The 23,901-nt window shown below is 44.3% G+C and overlaps 1 protein-coding gene across 1 annotated transcript in view; it reads right to left on the reverse strand.

Moving 5' to 3' along the window:
• Positions 1–23,901, reverse strand: part of KCNJ6 (potassium inwardly rectifying channel subfamily J member 6) — a 268,883-nt gene that overhangs the window by 174,392 nt on the left and 70,590 nt on the right. The window contains exon 3 of the mRNA XM_032354960.1: positions 12,256–12,307. Coding sequence (XP_032210851.1) covers positions 12,256–12,280 — 25 coding nt within the window. The 5' untranslated portion in view covers positions 12,281–12,307. The remainder of the gene's footprint in view (positions 1–12,255; positions 12,308–23,901) is intronic.

Raw genomic sequence — 23,901 nt, forward strand, 5'->3', positions numbered from 1 at the left:
ACACTTGGTTCCTCCAACAAGTATGTAGTTGAGTTGTACTTCATCTGATGTGTTATGGTTTAAAAAAAAAAAATCAAAGGTGGGGTCTGCTGGTATCCCCCACTCACTTGGAATTTTGTCACTTACTTTCTTATGACAAGACAAGAGCTCTTAGAGCTTACCTCACCCTCCACATACACTCATGGTGCCTACTGGTAAGCTCTTCACTATTACTTGGTTAATTATTTGTACTGGACTCACTTTTGATTTACATTAAAAATCAGATTATTTTTTTAAGAGGATGCAGAGAAAGATCATGCAAAGTAATTGAGGAATGCAACTCGATTTCTCCAAGAAATTATTTCTTCTTTCCTCAGTGGCCACAGAGTGATATTTATAAGTTTGACAGGAAAGGATGGTAAAAAAACCTTCTCCATGGGAGAGTTTTGGAGATGCGTCTGACACCTTTCCCTTCATTAAAGCCAAGGAAAGAGAATTTGGAACATATACAAGAGAAGAGCATTCTGAATTAAAAAAAAAAAAAGAAAATCCAGACCAGCATCCTGGATTTAGGAGAAAAATCCAGACTTGTTTCTTCCTAACCATTATCTAAAGGAGAACATTCTTGTGTGCTAGAAAACAGAAAAGGCCTATCCCTGCAGGCTAGGGCTTAGCAACTTGGAGGAGAAAATTATCTAGGGAAAGGGATTATTTAGCACTCAGGGCACACAGATCATTGGGTTCTTTTCTTTGATTTCACTGGACATGTAGTTCTAGGTAAGAACTAGAACCATGATCTGAGTTAAATAAATACTTAGTGAAAAACATCCCTAGTGACCCGGAAGGGAGTGACGTTTGGTTTGGGTTTGACTTCAGAAAATCAAAAGTGAGTTTTCTCTCTTTTAAATTTGAGAGCTGGACTGTATGAGTCCAGGGAGTGGACACCATCAATATCACATCTGTGCCAGATGATAATGGGAGGGAAGAGTCCGTAGATTGAGTTGAAAAGAGTACTGATGTACAGCAACGAAGCCCATAAGGAGACTCTCATAAGGATACGTGTTGGGCACAGATGTAACACAGGTAACAAACACCGCATATTAAAACCCTCCAAGTAGTCCAAATCATTCAATAAGAAATTTTTAGTACCTAATGCCAATTTATAAAATCATAGAGCCGTGTCATAATCCTTGATTTTTTTAAGAGACTTGGATATAGTACAAGGTGATGAAAATGGACAATATAAATATACTTATAACAGCTAGAGAAGAGTTAAATGAGATACGGCGATAATAGTACCTTTTGTGGGACAACTTCTGTGTTAAATGCTAAATGCTTTTAGGTTAGCTTTCAGTATAAGAACATATATTCTACATATATATAAACTTTCAATGTACCTATTAACTTACACATGTGGATTCATATTTAAATGCAATTATTTATAGACATTATATAATATATTATGTACATAAATATACATATTAGTTTGTGTGTATACACACACACACACACACACACACACGTGCACATATATAGTTTTAATTCTATGCACATTATTAAAACAGTGCCGGGTGGTTGCTATGCTCAGTTGCAGAGAAGAATGGGTAATATGCCAGTGGGTTCATGGCTAGGATGTGGTGCAGTCAGACTCAGCAGTGCCAGGGATCACAATGGCTGACAGACCTCTCTTTGGGACCCCGCATGCATGTCAGGGATGTTTGCTAATTGTGTGGAAACTTTTATAAATGCAGTTCTGGGCTGCAAAGCAATTCTCTGAGTCAATATTTAAAATCAAGATGCCTCCTTCCTCTTAAAGCTTTTGAGTCTGAAATTTAATATCTTGTGAGGGAGATTAAATCAAAGCAGAAAAGCGCACGAGAAATGTAGGCAGCAATGTTTTTACTGCTGACTCCCTTAGCTCTTTCCTCTTGGTGAAGCCAAGACTTGGTGAGGTCTCGGAAGTGACTTGCTACCACTAGCTGCCACCAACTTTCACCTGATTTTAGTCTTCCCCAGTGCCAGAAGCCAGGCCTCCCCTCCCCAGACAAATTCAGGGAGGCAGCGGGAAGTGATGAGCCCACAGCCTGTCCCAGCTTGTCATCAGGAGGGAGAGCAGGGCTGAGAGTGGGAGGGACAGTAGACCCGCAGCGGGGACCGGTGGGTTCCCTTCCCTGGGAATATCAGTGAAGCAAAGAGGGCTGCACAAGGTAAAAAGCAAATTCCTTTGCCCAAGAGATCACATCGATCCGGGTGTGAGAAAACACTGTGCACTTGTCATGGGCAGGGTCCCCTGCCAGTCCTGGTGCTCTGTTTTCAAGCTGGAGCCTTTAGAATTCACTATTCTCCACGGCTCCCTCCTATTATCTGCTCACTCACATCTCCAGTGCCTTATCTCAGGCTATCTAAGACATGCACAGACCCCCCCCCCCACACACACACACTCACATTCTCCTACTCTTGGTCGCCCATAGTCGGGCATCTGTCCCTTACATTCCAGCCTTCGCCATGGCCACACATCTCTGGGCAGGGGACTCTTTGCTCTGCAGCCCGAGAAAAAAGCTTGGGACCCTCACTTCCAACCCCACAGCCTGCCTTGGGGTGACCCAGCCCTGGGGAGACACATCCTTTCATTCCCCCTCTGTCTTCCTTGATGAGACCTGTTGTTAGCAGAGCGGTTGATGGGGGGGAGGGAAATGGGGAGCGGTGGGAGGGGGGAGGGAAGGATCACGAGCCGGTGGCAGGTGGTGGGAGGCTGGAGCAGGCTCTTGGAGCCAGGTGGCAGCATGTGGGAGGAGGGAGGGGAAGGACAGTGAGACGGGGTGGCATTTGGTGGGAGGCAGGGAGGCGAGGGAGGAAGTGTGAGAGAAGAGAGTTTAAAAATGTAATTGTTTACTTTTTTAGTTTGGGCTGGAGCAAGGGCAAGTGGGGGTGGGTGTGTTTCCTATTCCCTCTGGGATCTGGGTCCCCATCTTGGACCAGTAGCTCAGCCCTTGGGTCTTGAGTGGGAGCCATGGCTCTTTCATAGCTCTGGGATGTCATCTGAGCACCCCAATGGCTGGGCAAAGAGGGCCTGAGGAGCACAGCCTGTTGCTGCGCATGTGTGAATTGGAAGAGAAGACAGAGGTAAAGAGCTTTGGTTGTTTGTGGCTACAGTGGATGGTGATAGCAGCCTGGCTTGGGCAGCTGACTCCAAGTTGCCATGGTGACTCATGCCTCCAACATCTGCCTTGTGTGTGATTACCTTCTGTGAAAGGAACAAAGTCCCCGTGATTCTAAACAAGGGAGGAAGCCACTCCAGTGAAATGCCAATGACACTGGTGCCCCCTGAGATGGCGACAAATGGAAACCAGTGAAGAAGGTCAGAGAGGATGTGGCTGCCCCAGAGCTGGGCTTTCCACCACCAATGGCTTGGAAAGACAAAGTGAGGGAGAAAAATTATTATTAAGAGAGTCCAGGGGGAGGTCCTAAAAACTGCGGTTTGGAAAGAAGGACACCCCTGGTAGTCTCCAGAAGAACTCTGGGCTCCACCTCCTCCCCTGCCCACCTTCCACCCCTCCAGTTTCTGCCAGTGCCGAGAGCTGTGGTATTTCTTGCTCTCCTCCTGAACACTAGTGGAAAAATCACTCCATCTTTCTGAGACTCAATTGCATCATCAATAAAATAGGAATACAAATGGCTTGGTTGTCCCCAAAGTCAGGCAGCCCAGGCAGACAGACTCTCTTGGTGGCCTCCAGGAGTGGCTCAGGTCGACCACTCCTGCATTAAGCAAGTAGTGGTGGGAAGCTGGGGCGTGGACAGACACTGGAGACCAAAGTCTCAGGAGGGTCTGCGGTCCACTAGCAAATCCCACCATTGCTGCGGAAGAAAAGTAATTAGTGTCTGTTTCACCTTCCTCCTGCTTTTACCTAGAACAGTGATTCCCAGCCTCTCCCCAGGCCAAATCAGGGAATGTCTGAAGACACTGGTTGTCACAACTGGGGGAAGGTGCTACTGGCATCTGGTGAGTTGAGGTAAAGGTGCTCTTAGACACCCCACCATGCACAAAACCTCACAACAAAGAATTACCCAGCTCCAAATGTGAATGGTGCCTAAGTTGAGAAACCCCAGCCACAGTGTTTCTGTTGCCAGAGAGGAGGCACAGGGGTCAGGGAAGAGTGTCTTGGTGACCAAGTCTGACATTCATCAGAAGATAGGGGTCAAAGTGACCTCTGAGATCTTGGACGGAAATAAGCTTGAGAAAACAGGTCTAGCCCCATTTCCACTGGAACCAAGACCATTGGCTGACACCAAGGCCGACATTATACAAATGTCGGGCACTCTATGCTGAAATTTACTCCCTTTGCCATTTTGAACATTGCTGTGTGTTTCCACCAGTGAAATCCTTTAAATTATAGGCTGTTCCAGGACAGGCTGTTCCGGGGATGGCAAGGGAGGAGCCGATTGTTGGAGGCAGGCTCTGCAGTGAGAGGCAGATGGAGATCACAGGAGCAAGAAGTCCCACCTTAGGGGACAGGGAGTGGGGGAGAGGTGGCCAAGAACCCACCCCCGTGGAGACCAGGCTCAGGCCGCTAAGCAGGAGGAGGACTAAAGTCTGTTCCTGGCCCTCTGGCCTCGGAGCTAGGAGCTCTGATTCCACTGAACACGCCCCTGATCTCAGCTAGAGAGCAATTATCCTTGAATTTGAAAGACGCTTTCCAGTAAGGACAAGCACGTGCCTCATAGTGGAAAAAAAAAAAAAAAAATAACAGCTTTTCCGAGGAACACAGACAGGGAAACGCCTGCTGACTGTCTTCGGCTTTGGATCAAAGGAAGCTTTTCTGCCTAGCGGTGGGACTGAGATGGTATATATTGCCTGGAGACGGAATGTGCAACCTAAACTTCCACATAGATCTACATTCTGCTCCCCTTGGAGCTGGGCCCTCTTGGTATCCACCCTTGCGGCTCCCTCCCGTCGTGCTATAGGTCAGCCTTTATCAGTCCGAGTTACTAGTCGAGATGACAAAGCCAATCTGGCGAGTGTGACTGGGTGAGTTGTTTAGGGATATGCTATAGCTCCCAGGGTTAAGGGAGAATGAGAGAACCGGCTTCGAGGCTGGGCCTCCAGAACCTACCCCCAGAAGCACATGCTTGAGTGGCTTAGTTCGGCAAGGGTGTGAGTGCCAGCCCACACCCAGCCCTGTAGCTCCTCAGCATCGTGCCCCTGCAGGAGGGGCTGAGGCCGGCTCCCTATCGACCCAGGAGGCTGGGAGATAGGAAAGGAGGGGATCTGGGGAACTACCGGAGGAGAGTCGAGAGGAGATACTAGATGGGCACAGTGACACACACCCTCTGTCACAGAGGAAGGCAGATGAGAAGAGGGGGAAGGGCGAGGCAACCAGGAGGCGCGGAAGGCACACTGCTGGAGAGGGCTGCTGGAGGCAGAGGGCTGGGGCTTCACAAAGACCCGAAAATTCCCTGTTAGAAAGACCCTTTGCCTTGGTATAGAGGCAGCTATGCTTGCCTCACTGGCTTTCACTGAGGAGCTCATTTAGAGAATGAAGTAAGGAAGCGTGATACAGACCTTGTAATGGCAGGACTGAGGAGTCAGGAGCAAGGAGCTGGACTTTAAGTTGGTCCCTTGTGAGATGATGCTGTGACTTCCTGTGTGAGTGTGAGCTTCGGGGACAGATCTCGAGGTGTCTGAGTTTTATTGGAAAGGAGAAGGTGTGCCTTAAAAAGCACTATCTGGTGGCTCCCGTGGAGCCTTATTCTCTGAGGATAAAGGGGCATTTAGCACCCCAGCGACTTCATACAAGAACAGGTCTGCCCCACCTGAACTGTCCTCCACGGCCCCTGACACCCAGTCCTGCTGCGAGGTCTGGGCCGGCCATGAGTGGAGGCCAAGCCTGTGTGCCGTGTCTGCCTGGACCTGTAACTTTGGTCCCTTCCCATGGGGTAGGGGGTTGCAGAAGTGTGATACGTTGTGCTAAAATCCTATGCCTTCCCCAAGAGGGTCTGGTCTGGGTCACTGGAAACGACGTGTCTGAGAGGGTCGGTGGGCACTTTCTCCACCGTGGTAAGTGGCTTATGATATCCCAGCAAGCAGGAGAGGCCACATGGGCTGAACATGAAGGGGGATCATGCTTCCATTCTCCCTCTCGTTGGAACCCTGGAACCAAGGGACAAAGAGATCTCAAGGAAAATTCCAGTACCTACTTTCCTGAATTCTCTGTCTTGGCTGTTCCCATCCACATTTCCTTTTCGAAGATACTTCTTCAGGATATTTCTATTTCTCTTCTAGGCCTCAGGAGGAACCTCTGGCAGCAATCCCATCTCCTGTGCAGCTCCCAGATGCCACCTTCTTCCATCCCCATGACCTAGGGTGAGGGTGGGCCCCTGCCTTTGCTTGGCAGTGAGTTGTCTCCCTGCCTCTCATTCTGGCTTCTCAACATTTCCACCATACAGTTCATTCAGACCCTCCATCTTTGGTTAGAGCTGGCCGTACATCTTCCCTCCAAGCACCCCTTCCATCTTGGAAGTTGGGTGTGGTGTTGGCTTGTGGCTAATGCAATGAGAGTAGAAGTGACACGTGTCACTTCTGGGTGGAATTCTAAGGTGTAGTGTTGATACGTCATGATCTCACTATCATAGCGGTGAACCTGAAGCCACAAGAGGAGATAGAACGTCTGGGTGATCCTGAAGTGCCCAGTGCATGCCTGACCAGTGTGGACATGTGGCACGGAGGAGCAATGAATACACATGTGTGCACATTTGGGTGTGTGTATGTGTGTGTGGGTGTGTGTGTGTTGGGTGGCAGAAATCCTGGTCACTCCCGACACGTTCACGGCTGCCCATTTGCATTCCTGAGAGAGGGGACACCTGTCCTACAGGCACACTGACCATGTTGACAAAGAAACTCCGAACAGCTGGAGCCTGTGCCCTCCTAGGGTACATCTCCTCAGCTCAGTACCTTCAAATTTGAGCCCATTGCATCATCAGCACCGCAAATCACTCCTTCTCCTGTGGGCATTTCCAGCACTGGGGGCTCCTAGAAGCTTCCACCTGTTCCCTTCCCAAAGCTCAAAGCCTGTGCTGCATCCCCACATCCCCTCTTCTCCTGTCCGTCACATCTGAGCACCGCCTCTTTCACACATTCTGGTCTGCCCTCGTCTGCGGTCCCAGTTCCTGGCTGCCTCTGTCTGCCTTTGCCCGGATCAGAAGTGCACGCAGTGAGGTCTTTGGCAATCTTTCTAAAAGGCTGATCTGCTTAAAAATCTTAAGTGCTGCCCCTCCCCCATAGGAGAAACCCAAGCGGCACCCTTGTTCACCGTCCGACTGGCTCATGTGCCCAGCCATCTGCTGTGTCCCTGCCCCAGCTCCTTGCTGAGGCCACACTGACACCTTGCTCTTCCCCCCATGGGCCACATCCTCACACCTCTGTCCTTCCCTGTGCTGGATGCAGGTCCTGGCACTCACATGCCCACCGGCTGCCCGGTGGCATCTGCACACCCTTTGGGCACCTTTATGGAAGTCCTTGGAGGGAGATCTTGGCTGGACATCTGCCTCCAAATGGCAATGTTTGTCCAGCAGCCTCTGCCAGGATGTGTTTGTTGCTCTGCATGGCGGTTGTGAGTTTCCTGCCTCCCCAAAACGCTGCACATGATGTAGGCAGGGACCCTGGTTTTTGGTCATTCCACACCTTAACACAATGCCAGGGTTATGATAGCATCTCCATAAAGAGGGAATAAATGATTAAAAAAACACTGCGCTTGAATGGAGCTAATTTCATGTGCAGTAATTGTAGCTGGTTCTCACTCTTCATTTCTTTTGACACTAAACAATTTCAAATCTGGGCTAAATTTGAGCTGTTTCTTTCATCACAGGAGGAATTCCCTCTGCATTAATGCAGACAGCTAAGACCTTTAAGCACCTACAAAACAGGTCCCTGGCTCTGGTTATGGGCAGTGGGAGGAACCACAGCCCACTTGTCTCTGCCCAGGCTGGGAGGGACCTCCCTGGAGCTACTCAGGGCATAGTTGGCATTCAGCTGTGTATCTGAGAATGAAAATGAGCAGCTCTTGTCATTCCTGTGCAGTTGTGTGATGGTTGTGACAATCACAGAGACAACGGGGCGGGGAGGGTGGGTGCAGCCTCATGGGATGGCTCCTGGGGAAGACTGGAAGGGATCCTATGGCTGGCAGAGGAAATGCTTAGGGAACATGTGCTGAGAGAGGTGGGCAGGTGGCAAAAGGAAGCCGAGGAAGTCAACCCAGGTTAGCATTGGAGTGAGACACAGCTGGCCCTGGGCACCATTTGCTACTGCATTGACATGCTGTTGCTTCCAGGAAGGAGGTGGGAGTGGGGCGCCAGCAGAGGGCCAGATGGGGGCCCCGGGAAGGGCCCTGCAGCATGGAAGGCAACAGGGCCAGCGTCCCTACCTGTTCCATCCTTGCAACCCTATCACTATGCACAAGGTGAATACTTGGTTATAATCCACATTATGAATGGACCCATGTGGTAAGACTCCCCATGCTGTATTTGACATGTTTACTGGAGCTCGAGGTGTGGGGATGATACATGAGCATGCACTGACCATGAAGTGAATTATCTACAGAAACTTATGTAAGCACAACCTACAGAGGTACCTCACACAGACCAAGACCAGGCCATGTGCACACCTTTGGGCATTTCCAGACTGTCACTGTCTGACTTAGATCCCAGTGACCAGGACAGACCCTGCCCTCCCCAATGACACCTCTACCGACAGCACAGTGCAGGGTGTGGTTTCCTTGTTTGGGTCACCAGATGCTGATTTATAGACAAGGTTGGCAGTCTCCACTGGTCAGGCTCAGCTCAGTTTCAATTAGTGCCTGGGGTAGTAAAGTGCTGGTCACTGATGGGCAAGCTCAGAGTAATTTTTTCCAAAGTGGGTTTTGTTTGAACCATTTGGAACTGGGCTTCTGGTGGTGTAAGTATGAATATATCCATTTCCAAGATGCAGACAGAGCCTAAAATGTCAACTGGCAGTGGCAAAAAATCAATAGCTTTTGAAGGGTTGAAAGCCCACCACTGGTTAATGCAAGTGTGCAGTCCACTAATTTCAGACCCCACTAAGCCTCTCTCTGTTAATACCTGTCCTCACCTCCTCTCCTTTATGCTTACTTGTCTCCTTTTGCTCCTTGTGATTTGGTGCCTTTCCTTTTTAACAGCTCCACCTCTGAGTCTTTCTCATAGATACTTTTTCCCTTGTATTTTTCTCAGGTCTACTTTTACTGTCTACCTCTTCCTTCCACATCCATTTTTCTTCCTTTCTGTTTTTTTTTCCTTCCTTTTCATGCCCCCTCCTCATTTTAACAATATGGCATAAAACTATTTTGAAGAGTTATCTTGCTTTGATGAAATCAAGTTTCCTTTTATTAAACATTTAAAAATCTGCTAACATTGTGTCTTCTGCTTGCCCTTTTAAAGAATTGGTAGATGAACACAGATTTTTTTTTTTTTTTTTGAGGTGGTGACTAATGGCACATAGAAAAAAATATTCCTTATCCCTGGTCTAGAAGATGGAGAAGATACCATATCCCCATCATGGTACTTGAATACCCATTGACTGCATTTGGCCCCTTATGGTGGTAGGAGAAGAATCTCCATCTGATTCTGGTTAAACATAGAGATGTTCTAGTAACCAGATGGCTTTTGCTTGGCAGATTAACAAGCAAAGTGTTTACTGACTCTGGAAAACCATTCAGAGCATTGTGTCCTGGGCATTTGTGGTTCTGTTTATGTCTCTTTTCCCCAGTGGCCATGGATTTGATGTTCCCATCAAACTTATTGTGTTGTAATTGCATGCTAATTCTTTGCTTAGCCTACTGATAGAATCTCCCTACTTGTAATTATGTATTTACTTCCTTGTAGATTTCCTATGTACCATCAACCTATAGCTGTTTGTAACATTATTCATGAGTTTAGTTTTGATGAAATGTTTATTAGTGGTGACTGCATGATTAACTTTCATAGCAGGTGCCTACAAGAATTAGGTATTTTTTATAATAGTGTTCTTTACCTTTGTAAGGGTCAGTAAACTGGAATGTTGAGTAGGAATCTAAGATCTGTTTTCACTCTCTAAATTTCCTTGTGCATTGAACATACCCATGTAATCTTTTTCATAAAGACAAAGCAAATTAGAAGAATGGCTCCACTGTTTCACGTATGCAAGGGTTTGGAATTCAAGGGGAGTTAGAGAGGAGAAGGGAGTTGAGGGAAATTGGAAGGGGAGGTGAACCGTGAGAGACTGTGGACTCTGAAAAACAATCTGAGGGTTTTGAAGGGGCGGGGGGTGGGAGGTTGGGGGAACCAGGTGGTGGGTATTGGAGAGGGCACGGATTGCATGGAGCACTAGGTGTGGTGCAAAAACAATGAATACTGTTATGCTGAAAATAAATAAAAAAATTTAAAAAAAGGTTTGGAATTCAATTTTTACAGAATTCTCTTAAGCCAATAGATTCATGGGTCAAAGTCATTAAAATTATTGCAGAGGTAAACCTGAAACCGGAACTCAACAAATCAGTAGTCCAGTAGTGGTGGTGGTGTTGGGGGGGTGGTTGGAATTCTAACTTAAATGCATCAGGATCCCATAGAGATAGAAAAATTAGGACACCTTTATCAGAAATACTGACCGTGTCGAAAATATTGACTCTTATAGTGCCCTTAATGTTTTACAATTCAGTTAGAAGAATTGAAAAGTTCACTGAATTAGAACATCAATTTCTAACATGGACCTCATTGTGAAAACTGTTAGCATCCCAACTCACATGCAACACCGTGCAGTTCAATTTTCTCCCACACTCAAGACTCCATTTATTGGCAGTGATGCTGTGTTCCAGGCCACTGATCCTTCTAGTATTCAGAGAATTTGTGTGGGTCTTTTGTTCTGGTGACTTTGGACTTAGAGATTAGAACTAAATCTGAGAATGTGCCGTGGATTGTGAATAAGTTGGTGTTGTCCACGGTCCCACTTGTCAGTTTTGTGATGGTACTGGTCACCTCACTATTTCCTTCTTAGTCTGAGAAGAGCACATTCCATGACTTAAGGTCCTTTCCCTTACAAGGGACCAATTTTGGGTTCTTCAAATCAAGTCACAAATGCTTTGAAATGTTGTAGTCTGCAAGACTTGAGGTAGGAAGAAGGGTGGGGCAGAGATAGGGCTGGATTGATACAGAAACGATTGGAAGAAAGGCGTGTAAATTGTGGGGGGGGGTTGTGCAGCCCCTGGAATCACCATTTGTATGGTTAAAATTAATGCTCAAGATAAATGAAATCATGCACGGTTTTGGGCCAGGAGTTAACGATATGCTATGTAAAGATCTTTTTAACATTACTCTTTTTCTTGAAGGGGGAAGATTTTGGGGGGATTCATTCAGTATGCTACAGGAGAACATTTGTATTTTAATAGTCTCATGATTTGAGGAACAGCAGAAGGAGGAAGCAGGGACCCAGTTAAATGTGGGCAAGGTTAATGGTTAACTATGCAGGTCAAATTTAATAAGGTGTTCATGGACTGAATGATGACAAAGAAGTGTCTCCAAGCTTCCCTTGTAACTTCGGATATGAATTATATCACCAGGAAAATGTATACTTCCAAAGGGAAGAAACTGCATTGTCTGTATTTCATATCCACATGGTCTTTAATATTCAAACTTCAATGCATGGAACTGTATTTCTCATTTTGCAGAAGGATTTATTATAATTAATTCTTTCCTTTTAAAAATGCTTTGTGTATCCTGTTTATTTGACTGAAGAGCTTAAAGCATTATGCCACTGATCCATTCCAAACCTGAATCATTACCAGCTACTTCCACATCAAACACTCCATTTTTAAATTGTTGTATCCTAAAATTCTGAAGTACACCTGAAAGGTTTAACAGTGACAAACCTTTCTTTCTTCTCTTTAGGTTACCCAGCCTGTGAAATATCTGCTTTAACTAAACCTCTTAAGAGTCAGATTGGAATTATTGTGGGTCCCAAGTTTCAACACAGACCTACAAATAAAATCCCATACTTTGAATAACAATTTCAGCACAGAGTTCAACTCCAGACAAGGAGAATTTCAAGTAACCCATATTGTAACATCAGCACACAGTATAATATATGTGAAATAGGCCTTGGTGATCACAAGACTAGATGAGAACGAGATAATCAGGAAGAAAGGGATTTTTTTTGCATGATTTTATGGTTTCCCATTAAAAACCAAAAATAAAGAATCAATTTCAAGTTAAAAAAATAAATTTCAAGTTACTCACTCATGGATTCTGTCAACCTGGCCATTGCTGCGGTTTCTTCTTTGTGCTTTTTCTGGAGATGAGAAGAAAAGACATTTATGTGTAAGATACCTCTGAGATGGGAATAGACACAGTGGCTTTAATGCAACTTTATCTCTTTCCTTTCTTTTTCCGACATTAGAATTTGGTCACCAATCATGAACTGAATTTAAAAATCTCATATTATGGCTACACGATCAGTCAGTCACTGCAAAGAGATTTTTAGGGCATTAAAAAAAAAAAACTTGCCATTGCTTTTGGAAGGGAGTATCTGTCACACTGATCTTGGATATATATAATTGGTGACGCACGACCAATTTTCAAAACCTCTCTGACACTAGAATCTTGACATCCATATGCCAATCTTTGCTTTCTATTTTCTCCTGTTGAAGCATTTTTGGTATTTTTGGAGCTGATATTTTTGTCATCATTTGATTTCTTTTTTCCCTAAAAGCTAAGTAGATTTTATACATTTTCCTTTGTCTTACTTTTTTTGAATTCCTGGTGTCTTTTGGAAGTTATCACTTTTGATGGGTTTATAACCTTATCTATTTTGGGCTGAAAATATTTTGTTTCAACTGGGATATAGGTTATTACCCACTGAGTTTGAGAGCCAGAGTGATACATATATAAATTAGATCTGTCCTAATTAAAAAATTACTTTGGAGCTGTTAAGAATAATGGTCACTTCTACTGAAAAGTTCTCTTCAGTTTCTTCATATTTCTTTGATTTCCTTGGGTTCTTAACATGTTCAGTAACCAAAACATTGGCCACTATTATTTTACTTTTCTGTAACCTTATTATTTTTCTGATTATGAAACTAATATATGCTCATCATTTAAAAACTCCAAAAATATTGAAAAATTATAAATCAGAACATACAGTTCTCTCCCAAAAACTGCCAGAGGAAACCCCTGTTACGTTTCGGTGAATGCTTTTCATTCCCATTTCTGTACTTGTGAATACATATGGATATGGAAATATAATTCCTTTTTTATAAGTGTATCTATACTATATGTGCAATGTCAGCTACTCTCTCATTTAACATCGTGTCACACTCTTTCTATGTCAATTAAGGTAGAATACACCATAATTTTTTTTTAAAGATTTTATTTATTTATTTGACAGACAGAGATCACAAGTTTGCAGAGAGGCAGGCAGAGAGAGGGGGGGAAGCAGGCTCCCCGCAGAGCAGAAAGCCTGATGCGGGGCTCGATCCCAGGACTCTACGATCATGAACTGTGCTGAAGGCAGAGGCTTTAACCCACTGAGCCACCCACGTGCCCCTACACCATCATTTTTAAGTGACTGCATAGCATTCATCATGAGTAAATGCACCATAATTTCTTCACCTGGTTCCATTTAATTCACTTATGATTTTCCACTATTTTATAAAAATGCCGTGATGAGCCTCCTTGAACTCATCTTGGTGCCCTTGTCCTGTTAAATACTGAGGACAAATCTTAGGGTTAAGATTGATCAAAAAGAGTGAATATTAAGAATTTTGACATGTATTACTCAGTTGTTCCCCGCCCTCCCAAGATCGGATCTGACAGTGTATAACAGTGTTTATTGCCTTACATTCTTGCCGACTTGCCAGTGGCATGAGAACTTCTTCCCCTTCAATCTTGGCCAAACTGATAGGCAAAAAATAGTTTCTTGTTATCTTATACTGTCATTATTCCTCCTCTGCCCTTTTGTTTATGAGCAACAGCTGTGGCATTCTGTCCGTGGAAACCTGTGTCATTGACTCTTGGCTTCCTGTGGTCATGATGCAGCTCCTCTGCTGTCAATATTTTAGTTCTTAGAAGCCAGAGGTGGTGTTTCTTGTTCCCGATGGCCATGGTATGGTGCTAAGCAAGTCACAGTGGCCCAACTAGCACTAGAGAGGATGTGTCATGACTTGAGTGTTGGAGCACAGCTAACAAAATGATTAGTCATCCTTCTGGCACCACTATACCCAAACCAGAAGACTCTCTTTGAGAGTCAGCAAACAACTTTGTTCATCACGAGTACACTTGATTTTCACAAGCCCTGTATTCATAGCAATGAAATTAGGGTGATGCCTCTTACTTAAACTGGTACGTGCCCTTGAGAACAGAAAGACCTAAGGAACCATGATCTACCATCCTACCCGCAGTGGCATCCAAACCTTCGTAGTTAGCCCGCCATCTGGTTTCTATTGAGATGCATAGATAGCATGATTATGGATAGGTTAAGAGTATCATGTAGCGGAGACAACGAAAACAGGCAAAAAGGGACTTGTCACAGCAACACAGGTTCACGGGAATAGGCATTAAGGTTGCTTCAAAACGGCCCCACTCTAGTGGTTCCTGACAATTCATGCAGAGAAGCAACTCCATGATGAGAACTTAATGACACTCATCCTTGACCTGTAGGAACCTCGTTCTGTCTCTGCTGGCTCTGCGTTGACTCTCCACTTCAGCTCTTAGCCTAACTCTGCTGTTGGTTCAACCCCTCTTCTTGCATGGCCTCTCCCTGTATCCTGATGCATGACCTGATTCTCCTTCATTCTCTGTCTCCGTGCTTGTAGGTCCTCACCCTGGATCACTGATCACTTCAGCTTGACGGCCCTATGTGGTGAGAGGCACCCTGATTCCAGGCATTATATCCTTATAAGGCCTTGTCAGTTTTGGCCATCTTCCTATGTGTGTCACCACTTTACATTTGTGATACGAGGAACCTGCCAACTTTTGTACCCCAGTCCTGCTAGTGGGTGGACATCGCAACTATTTTTATTCAGATGGGTTGAATATCCTAGTCCTTGAGAAATAAAATACAGCCTGTATCAGCATTTTTGTCTTCCCTATAGTTACATGGAAACTTCTGACATCAATCGGGGAGGGGTCCTTAAAAACCCTAAATTTAGCTCTCTCAGTTTGACTCATCTATACCATAACTTATTGTAGAAATCATTTCTGTTTAAGTAGTTCAGTCATTCTGTAGAATGTCTTTATTTTATTTTATTTTTAAAATTTGTATTGTGTTATGTTAGTCACCATACAATACATCATTACTTTTTGATGTAGTGCTCCAAGATTCATTGTTTACGTATAATACCCAGTGCTCCATGAAATACATGCTTCCCTTAATACCCACCACCAGGCTCCCCCATGTCCCCACCCCCTTCCCTCTAAAATCCTCAGTTTGTTTCTCAGAGTCCACAGTCTCTCATGGTTCATCTCCTCCTCTGATTTCTCCCCCTTCACTTTTCCTTTCCTTCTCCCAATGTCCTCGTGTTATTCCTTATGCTCCACAAGTAAGTGAGACCATATGATAATTGACTTTCTTTGCTTGACTTATTTCACTCAGCATAATCTCCTCCAGTCTCATCCATGTTGATGCAAAGTTTGGGTATTCCTCCTTTCTGATGGCTGACTTTAAATTTCTTCTGTCCTTCCCTCATTACCAGAGAGTTGGGAGTTGCAACTGCGTGGCACATAGAGCCAATAAAGCATTGATATTCCACTCTCAGTCTTGGGGAAATCTTCTTCCTTTTCTAAAGGTAAGATTTTTCCTCCAGAGTAAATGTGTCGGTTACCAGATTTACAATAGTGGGGAGAGGTTTATAATTACAGCATATTAAACCTGGAAGAGATCCTTTTGGATATTGTCAAGTCCGGCCCTATGGTGATACGGTCCAGGAAATTGGAACCCCTGCCCAGAGAGTAATTTCCACCATGCTGGGCTCTTCCCTTTGTCAACAACCTCTACTCCTCTGGAAATGTTCAAGGCCACCACCCGTGGGTATATTGAGACAAGATTCCTCAAATGGCAATCCTAGTGTCATGTCAGGGTTTTCTGGATTTGCCTTTTCTGTATTCCACAAAAATATCCCTGATTCCACAAATGGCCAATGACTTCCTAGCTTATATATTGAGTTCTGACCTCTCCATTGAACCTTCGCTGTGAACTGGATGGCCCCACCCAGATGTTCAATGGATTCTCCAAATCAACATGCTCAAAGCTACTCTGTCCCCCACAGACTTCCACCAGCTCTCATACCTGGCCTTCTTTCTCCATTCTCTGTGTTCAGTTTATAGGATCACCACCTACATTGTGCCTAAGCCAGAAGTCCGAGAACACATCTCCCTCTCTTTCTTCCTTGCTTCCAGTATTTCATGTATCTTAAATCTTACCCCCCTTAGCTGCTGTCTCTGAAAGGTTTTATTAATGTTGCTTCCTATCATCTGTCACACCTGCAACACTGAAGATTTATCCTGAAATAGCCCTGGGGAATCTATCTAAAATGCAGACTTGACCCAGGCACTTCCAGGTTGAAATCTTCTAGTCCTTGTTTAGCAAGTAGACATGCAATCCTTGTCTTTTAGCCAAGCCACATGGCTGGATGGTTCTGTCTTACACACAGTCTAGTTACAGCTACCTTACTTCTGTGGCAATCACTATTCCCTCTGCCTGGACATTCTATTTCTTCCTTGTGCTCTCAAATTTATCCCTAAGAACTCCACTGGTTATAAGGCAACCTTTGCAGTTTTCCCCTACTCTTCTGACTATGTTTGCCGAGTTTTACTTCTACACAGCTTCATGCTCAAATGCATCCTTGTATCACATTGCATCATTTGTTATGGGGGTAAGAGATTCCAGGACCCTTGGGAAAGTCAAGCCCTGCCTCCCAGTAGCCTCCTCTGGAGGCCCCTACCAGTGCCACCATCATAGCTGGGAGGCACTGCTTGGTAGACCAGAAGTCTCTGCTCCTGAAAAGCCCTGTGGTCCTGAGCAAGTCATTTTACAGTTTAGGCGAGTTTCCTGGACTTTCTCTTTCTGACCTGGTTTGATGTATGCAAAGGTGTTCCCAAGACTAGTTGTTATGTGAAGAGGATGTAAATGCTTATGAGTATTGGTGATATTTTAAGATGTAAAAAAAAAAAAAAAAAGCACCCAGATGTGTTCACTTCAAGAATTTTCCTTAAGAATTATCTTTCCTGGGGTGCCTGGGTGGCTCAGTGGGTTAAGCCGCTGCCTTCGGCTCAGGTCATGATCCCAGGGTCCTGGGATCGAGCCCCGCATCGGGCTCTCTGCTCAGCAGGGAGCCTGCTTCCTCCTCTCTCTCTGTCTGCCTCTCTGCCTGCTTGTGATCTCTCTCTGTCAAATAAATAAATAAAATCTTTAAAAAAAAAAAAAAAAAGAATTATCTTTCCTCGGGTGGGATTATGGACATTGGGGAGGGTGTGTGCTTTGGTGAGTGCTGTGAAGTGTGTAAACCTGGTGATTCACAGACCTGTACCTCTGGGGATAAAAATATATGTTTATAAAAAATAAAAAATTAAAAAAAAAAGCATTATCTTTCCTCTGGGAGGCAAGAGTTTTGATATTTGAGATAAGCAACAGGTTTACCCCTTGTAGAATTAAAAGAAAACCAGAAATACAGGAATCTTGCTATTCTGAAGCAAAGAGCTTACTGTGGCCTGAAAATTTATTGTTCTTATTTACCTTGTCCCATTTATTGTGTCTGAGACAGTGCAAGCAAGTGGGAAGTACAGAAGATGGGGAGTCTAGGGAAGAGCCTAGGTCTAGAAAGATGTTTTATTTGGCTTTGCCATTTCTTAGGTAGTTACTGTGACCCTCTGGAAGCTGCAGTTTGCTCATCTGTAAGATGGGATAGATAGTGTGTCTGTGTTTCTTCATTCCCAGGCCTGTTGTGAGTAACCAATGAGAAAGTTTGTATTAATCCACTCAAGGGTTATATGCCTGTGTGTGAGTGTCTGTGTGTGTCATCATTCCCTTTGGCTACCATGTGAGGACCGAGGGTTGTAGCCTGTTCTTGCTATTTGAGAATGAATAGTGACCTCTGACATGTGGGCCAAAAATAACAGTGCAATTTTCCCTGAGGCTGAGAAGTTGCAAGTCTGCCTGTCTCCCAGGGACTACTCATCATGTCGATGGCTTGTGGCAATGCACCTCACACCCCTATTTCCAGAGCCCTCCACCAGAATACAAAGTTCCTCTTCGAAGAGCTGAAATCGTTTGCTTTAGAAGCCATTCCACTTACATTTATTTGTGTGGTCATACATTTAATAGAATAACAGAAACATTTAAATTTTGCAGGAATCATGATGACATGTTTGAGAAAAACATGCCCACACACACTGGAAGTTATTCTGTGTGTGTTGTTAAAATCATACGGACTCCTCAGGTAGAATATGGACCCTCAGGGACAGTGGGTATTTCATTTTCTTATTGTTTGACTGTGTTCTTTCTATACTGGGAATGTAAATAAAAGCTCAACAATTTGGGGTGTGTGTGTGTGTGTGAGAGAGAGAGAGAGATAGAGAGAGATATTTATACCCACATTTCTGTTTCAGCTAAGAAGTGTGTGGCTTTCTACTGGGACCATGCCAGAGATATACTTCTGTCTGAAACAACTGAGAGGTTTTTAATGAGGGCAATTATAACTGAGACTGACTGTAGCTCTAAGCTAGGACTAAGAAGTGTGTGTGTACGTGTGTGTGTGCATGCGTGTGTGTGTGTTTATGGGGGTGTGGAGAGAGGGGGAGAGAGAGTCATGAATGCAAAGCTTTTGGAGAAGGTAGAGGGGTTGCTCTTCTGCCAATGCCAAGGGCCCCCTTGCACAGAGGGCAGGGGATGGTAGGGCTGAGTGAGGTCTGCCTTTTAGCAGCACTCCTGCCTTGCTTTCTGCTGCCCAGGGCTTCTGTGGACGTTGGGAAAACTCATCATAGTTGATATATTTCAAACCAGTCATATTTACATCTAGGATATTTTTATCTCTCTAAAATATGTCCTTATATTCGTCAGAAAACTGTGATTTTTTTCAAGTTGCAACTGTTTAAAGGAACATTTATATCCAGTGGGAAATGGTAATGTTATTTTATGAGTTTGTATCCTCAACTGGACCTCACCCCCCAGTTAAAGCCGAGGCCCTCCAATCTGACACCCCGCTCTTAGGGTTCTCAATAAACGGGCCAGCTGTGGTCTCCAGTTTAACATTCCCCTTCCTCTTTCCTGACATGATGCCACTGCAGGTCATCTAAGGACTGATTTAAGAGGAAAATGCCACATCCTCAAATAGCCAATTAGATAAGTGTTCATATAAATGGTACCATATATATTGCCTTGAGTTGCTGCTGAAAAATAAAAAGCAGAGGATTTAAGAATCACACATTAGCTTTTTGTCAGCATGCAAGTATGGTTCGGGGCAATAAAAACAGTAATCTCTAACATTTATTTCACATAACTGCAGCATGGTTGAGGGCATTATTGGACCATCTACCTCACTTATTCTCACAGTGGCCCTATGACATAGATACCGTCATTCTCATTTTGCCGATGGAAAGACTGAGGCACAGAGAGGTTGAGCAAATTGCCCCAGGCCATAAGGCTGGAAGAGGAGCAGAGTTGGGTGTCAAGCACAAGAAGTCTTCATTTAGCACCTGTGTTTTTCACCATGTGGCCTCCTGCAATCCTAAGAATGAGTGACAGGCTGGAAATGAAGGCTGCTAGAGCAGGGGGCAGTGTGGTAAGGACCCAGGTCCAAGATCCTTCCTAGGCTCACCCATTACTTAAACATTTATTGATTTACACAAGGTGGGAACTAAATATAACAGAAGGGAAGTCTCTCTACCTGCTTTCAGGGAGCTTCCAGTGTAATCAGGGAGCTCAGAGGAACACATACATAGCAGTAATACATGGTATTGAGGGGAAGCTACTAAGAGACTTCCATAGGACATCAAAGGGAAGAGGGCAGAGGCAGAGAAAGGAGTGGGATGGGAGAGAGCAGAGCAGAGAGGACGAAAGAGAGAGAACAGAGAAAGAGATAGGAGAGAAGGAAGTTCTAACTCATAGAACCAGAGCAGACTTACAGAGGAAGAGCTTCAATGTGTCAAGAAAGAAGGAAGAATAATGAGGGAAAGGGAAACACAAAGCAGAGTATTTTACGTGGAGAAGCAGCATGAGTAAGGATGGAGAACTTTGGTGCCTGAGGAATGGAAGGTAGCCTGTGAACTGCAGCCACGTATGAGAAGTACAGGAGGGGACGGACTCTGAAAATTAAAGTGTGCACTGTGGAGGGCCATGGTGTCAGGTGCCATGGCGTGAGGCTGAGTTGCTCAGGAGGGAGACCATGACTGCGGATGGGGTGCTGTTGGAGGCTGTGGAAGGGGGATGGGGGCCAAGGTCTGAACCTGCGTGTGTACCTTGGGGAAGCAGTGCATACTCTCTCCTGGCAGCCAAGCACAGAGGGATTTGAAGAATTGAAAACTCACCCATCAGAGCCTGATACAATTTCACGTAGAAAGTTAGTATTTGTCCTTGATTTACTCAGTGGAAGGCTCCTGCAATAATCTAAAGTTTTCTTGGTTTGGGGTGAAAAGTCTGGAAGGGGTTGTTTGAAGGAGGACCATGAAGGATGTCCTTGGAGATAAGCTCTCTTTGCAAAAGGTTGGGCGCCCTTGCCTTACCAAGACACCCTTTCTAAGATCTGTAAAGGTTGCCCTGCTGTGTTTCTTATGAGGGAATCACTGGCCATCTTGACCAGACTAGGGAGGGCCTTAATGCAACTGAGGTATTAGGATATCTTATAGGAATAAATGAAATCAAATTCAATGCTGTGCTTATACTAAATTACTTCAATTCATCTATGCTTTCTGGATTAGCTCTTAGGTGGGAAGAAGAGGTTCAGAGCACCTCCCCTGTTGCCTTCTTGGAAGTATGTTGAACACATGGACTTCCCTTGCCAAGAGGAACAGGTTGAAGGATAGCAACTGGAAAACTGCGGGGCTGTATGGCTGCAGAACTCCCTCAACGCCACCTCTGTGTTTGTCCTTCCTTGCTTGAATTTCTGTAGGCTAACCTCTAGATTCCCAGCACCAACATCCCAGAAACATTTCATGAATGCCCAGTGTGGCTGGTTTCCTTGAATAGGATGAGTGACTCATTCCTCCTTTCCTAGAGCTCCTGGAAATATCATAAAATGTAGGACAAGCATTATCACCAAAGTCATATCAAGAAGTTTCTTTTAAAGAAGATACTGAGCCAGACTGCAGAAAGGCATAGAGGATTTCTAGGCAGCTGAAGTAGGCAGAGCCTGTTCACGATCAGTAGACTTGTTCCTAGGCAGGCACTCTTGCTCCCAAGACACATCTGCACCAGGTTTGCCCCCCGGTCTCCCCAGGACTCAACTGCAAAGTGCTGAATCTTGGAAGTAGCAAGAACTCCTCTGTTCATCTCCTGTCACTCAATCTGTTGATTCCCTTCTGGGCCAGCAGCTCTTTGAGGGTTCATTTTGCCTCCAGGGCTATCTTGGAGGGATCTGAAACCTCACAGTGGCCAATGCCTCTCAAACCTACCTTCATCTGAGGTACTAGCTTTGCTAAACCCTCTCTGTTCACCAGAAGAGGAACAGATACCATACTGTTTCCTTTCTTTTCTTTTTACTCTTCTGGTTTGTCCACAATCCAAGTTCTGGGCATGATAAGTTTTTAATAACTTTTTTGCACTCCCAGCTCTGCCTCATTCCATTTTAAGTCAGGACCTCATCTTCAAGATCTGGCTTCCACTACCTCTCCAGGCCCATTTCCCACCCCCCTCGCTTCTAACCTCTGCTCCAGCCTAACAAGCCTCTTTAGGTAGGCACTGAATTCCCTCATTCCTCTTTCTGCTCTCTCTGCCTACATAATTAACTCCTACTTGTCTTAGTGGGCTCAGTTCAGATTTTTTTTGACATTGTCTTGACATTTTCCCCGGATATCCCTTTCCTAGTGACCACTCTTTGTACCTCAGCATCTGTGCATACTTCTGTCATAAGATTTCTCAATCCTGGAACCATGACTGCCAAAACAGAGCAAGTCAGAGGCAGTAGTCATTACTTCAGAAACAGCAAGAAACTGAAAGAAGATTGATCCCTTTGTTTCCAAAGAAGAAAAAGCAAAATCTGCTGAGAAAACTAAAGTATGAGTAGGATGAGTAGGGTTTCCTTGAGTAGTCAGGAGTTTCTAGACATGAATTTCTGATTGATCATTTATACAGAGCATTCTGGAAGGATTCTGCTCCAGAAAGTGGAGCAATGTCGGATCTATAAGAGCTTTTCTAACATTGTTTAGGAACTGTGGTCATTATTCAAGGATTTAAAAAAAAAAAACCCTCTCATTCTTCTTATGTTTGTTTGTATGGAGATGTTTTCTTTCTTTAATCAGATAGGGATGGAAGAGGTACTGGTGAAGGTGAAATAGAAGTATGATTGGGACAGGCCAGTGAGATACTAGTAAATGGATAGTTACATATAAGGGATATTTAGAAAATAATCACTTGACCCATCAGTTTGACCCTGTCTTATGGAATCATTCAAATCAAATGGTGGGACTGACATGGTCACTAGAATACCTTATATTTGGGTAATGATGCAACATTTTATCGAATAGTCTAGTGCAAAGGTACTGTGGCAGGCTCTTCGTTATCTGGAGAAAGCAATTGCTCAGTGCCCAAGCTTTTTTTTTTTTTTTCTTTTATTGTCTTTTTCTAGTTTCCATTAGCAGGAATGAGCCAACTTCTTCCTCTGGGGCTGTGCTGTACTGTGTTGTATGAGGCCATTTGTTATGTTTCCCCTCAAAAATTGGCTGGGTTGTAATGAAAAGGAAGTGGTTCATTTCATCATTCATTTGTTCATTCATTCATGGCTCTACCTTGTAAGGCTATGATAATGCAGAGATTTGGGGAGTGTTGTGATCATGTTTTTTTGGATAGGATATTAATCCAATTATGTAATTTAAAACTAAGCTGACATTGGATAAAACCCACGTGGTGATCCCCCAATCATATGGGTGACAAGTGGAGTACAATGATAGCTCCTTCCCAAGCCAAGCAATTCGTGGGTACTTTCAGCATCCAGGGAAGCGGTGTGAATGCTTGTTCTCTCAACTGTGTTACAATGGAGCCCAAAAGGCAACTGAGAATCCCAGTTATTGGAATCACTCAGGAAGTCAGCCTGTTAACTTATGCACTTGAGAAAGTGTATAGGCGACATATGATTTGATTTTTCAATCTCTCTATTTGTGTCAATAGTTATAACAAATACTAAGTCAGAGGAATATTTTTAAACAGTTACTTTTCGTATTTCAATTTCATAACCAAATGTGACATTTACTGGGCTGGAGAATGTGGAACATTTATTGATAGACATCATATCATTTTCTTGTGCTCTTGCCACATACTTTCAGCTTGAACTTCTGTTTGGGCAGAGGAGGGAAGAGAAAGTGACTCTTTATTTGCTACCTTGAAACTGATTCTCAGTAGCACAGATGTCTGAGAAGAAAAGAAAATAAGAAAACACCATCCCAATCTTCTTTTTTGTTGTTCTTTTGTTTTTTATTTCTTTCTGTCTACAATTATTTTCCTGACTTGAGCTTCTGGGGAGATGGAGTAGATGCAGTTTTCCCTATGCTTCTCACTAAATACAGCTAAAAATTCTTGAACATTACATTTTATATTTTGTAACAAACATAAGGAGACTAAAAAGGTGGAGAGAAGAAGGCAAACCACCCAGAGATCTTGGGGTGTTAGGAACAAAATACTGTTGAGTTTCCAGGTTTTGTTGTTGTTGTTGTTTGTTCATTTCTTATATCTCAGAGTGGATA

This window comes from Mustela erminea, chromosome 1 (assembly GCF_009829155.1).
Source record: "Mustela erminea isolate mMusErm1 chromosome 1, mMusErm1.Pri, whole genome shotgun sequence".
In the NCBI taxonomy this organism is placed as follows: Eukaryota; Metazoa; Chordata; class Mammalia; order Carnivora; family Mustelidae; genus Mustela; species Mustela erminea.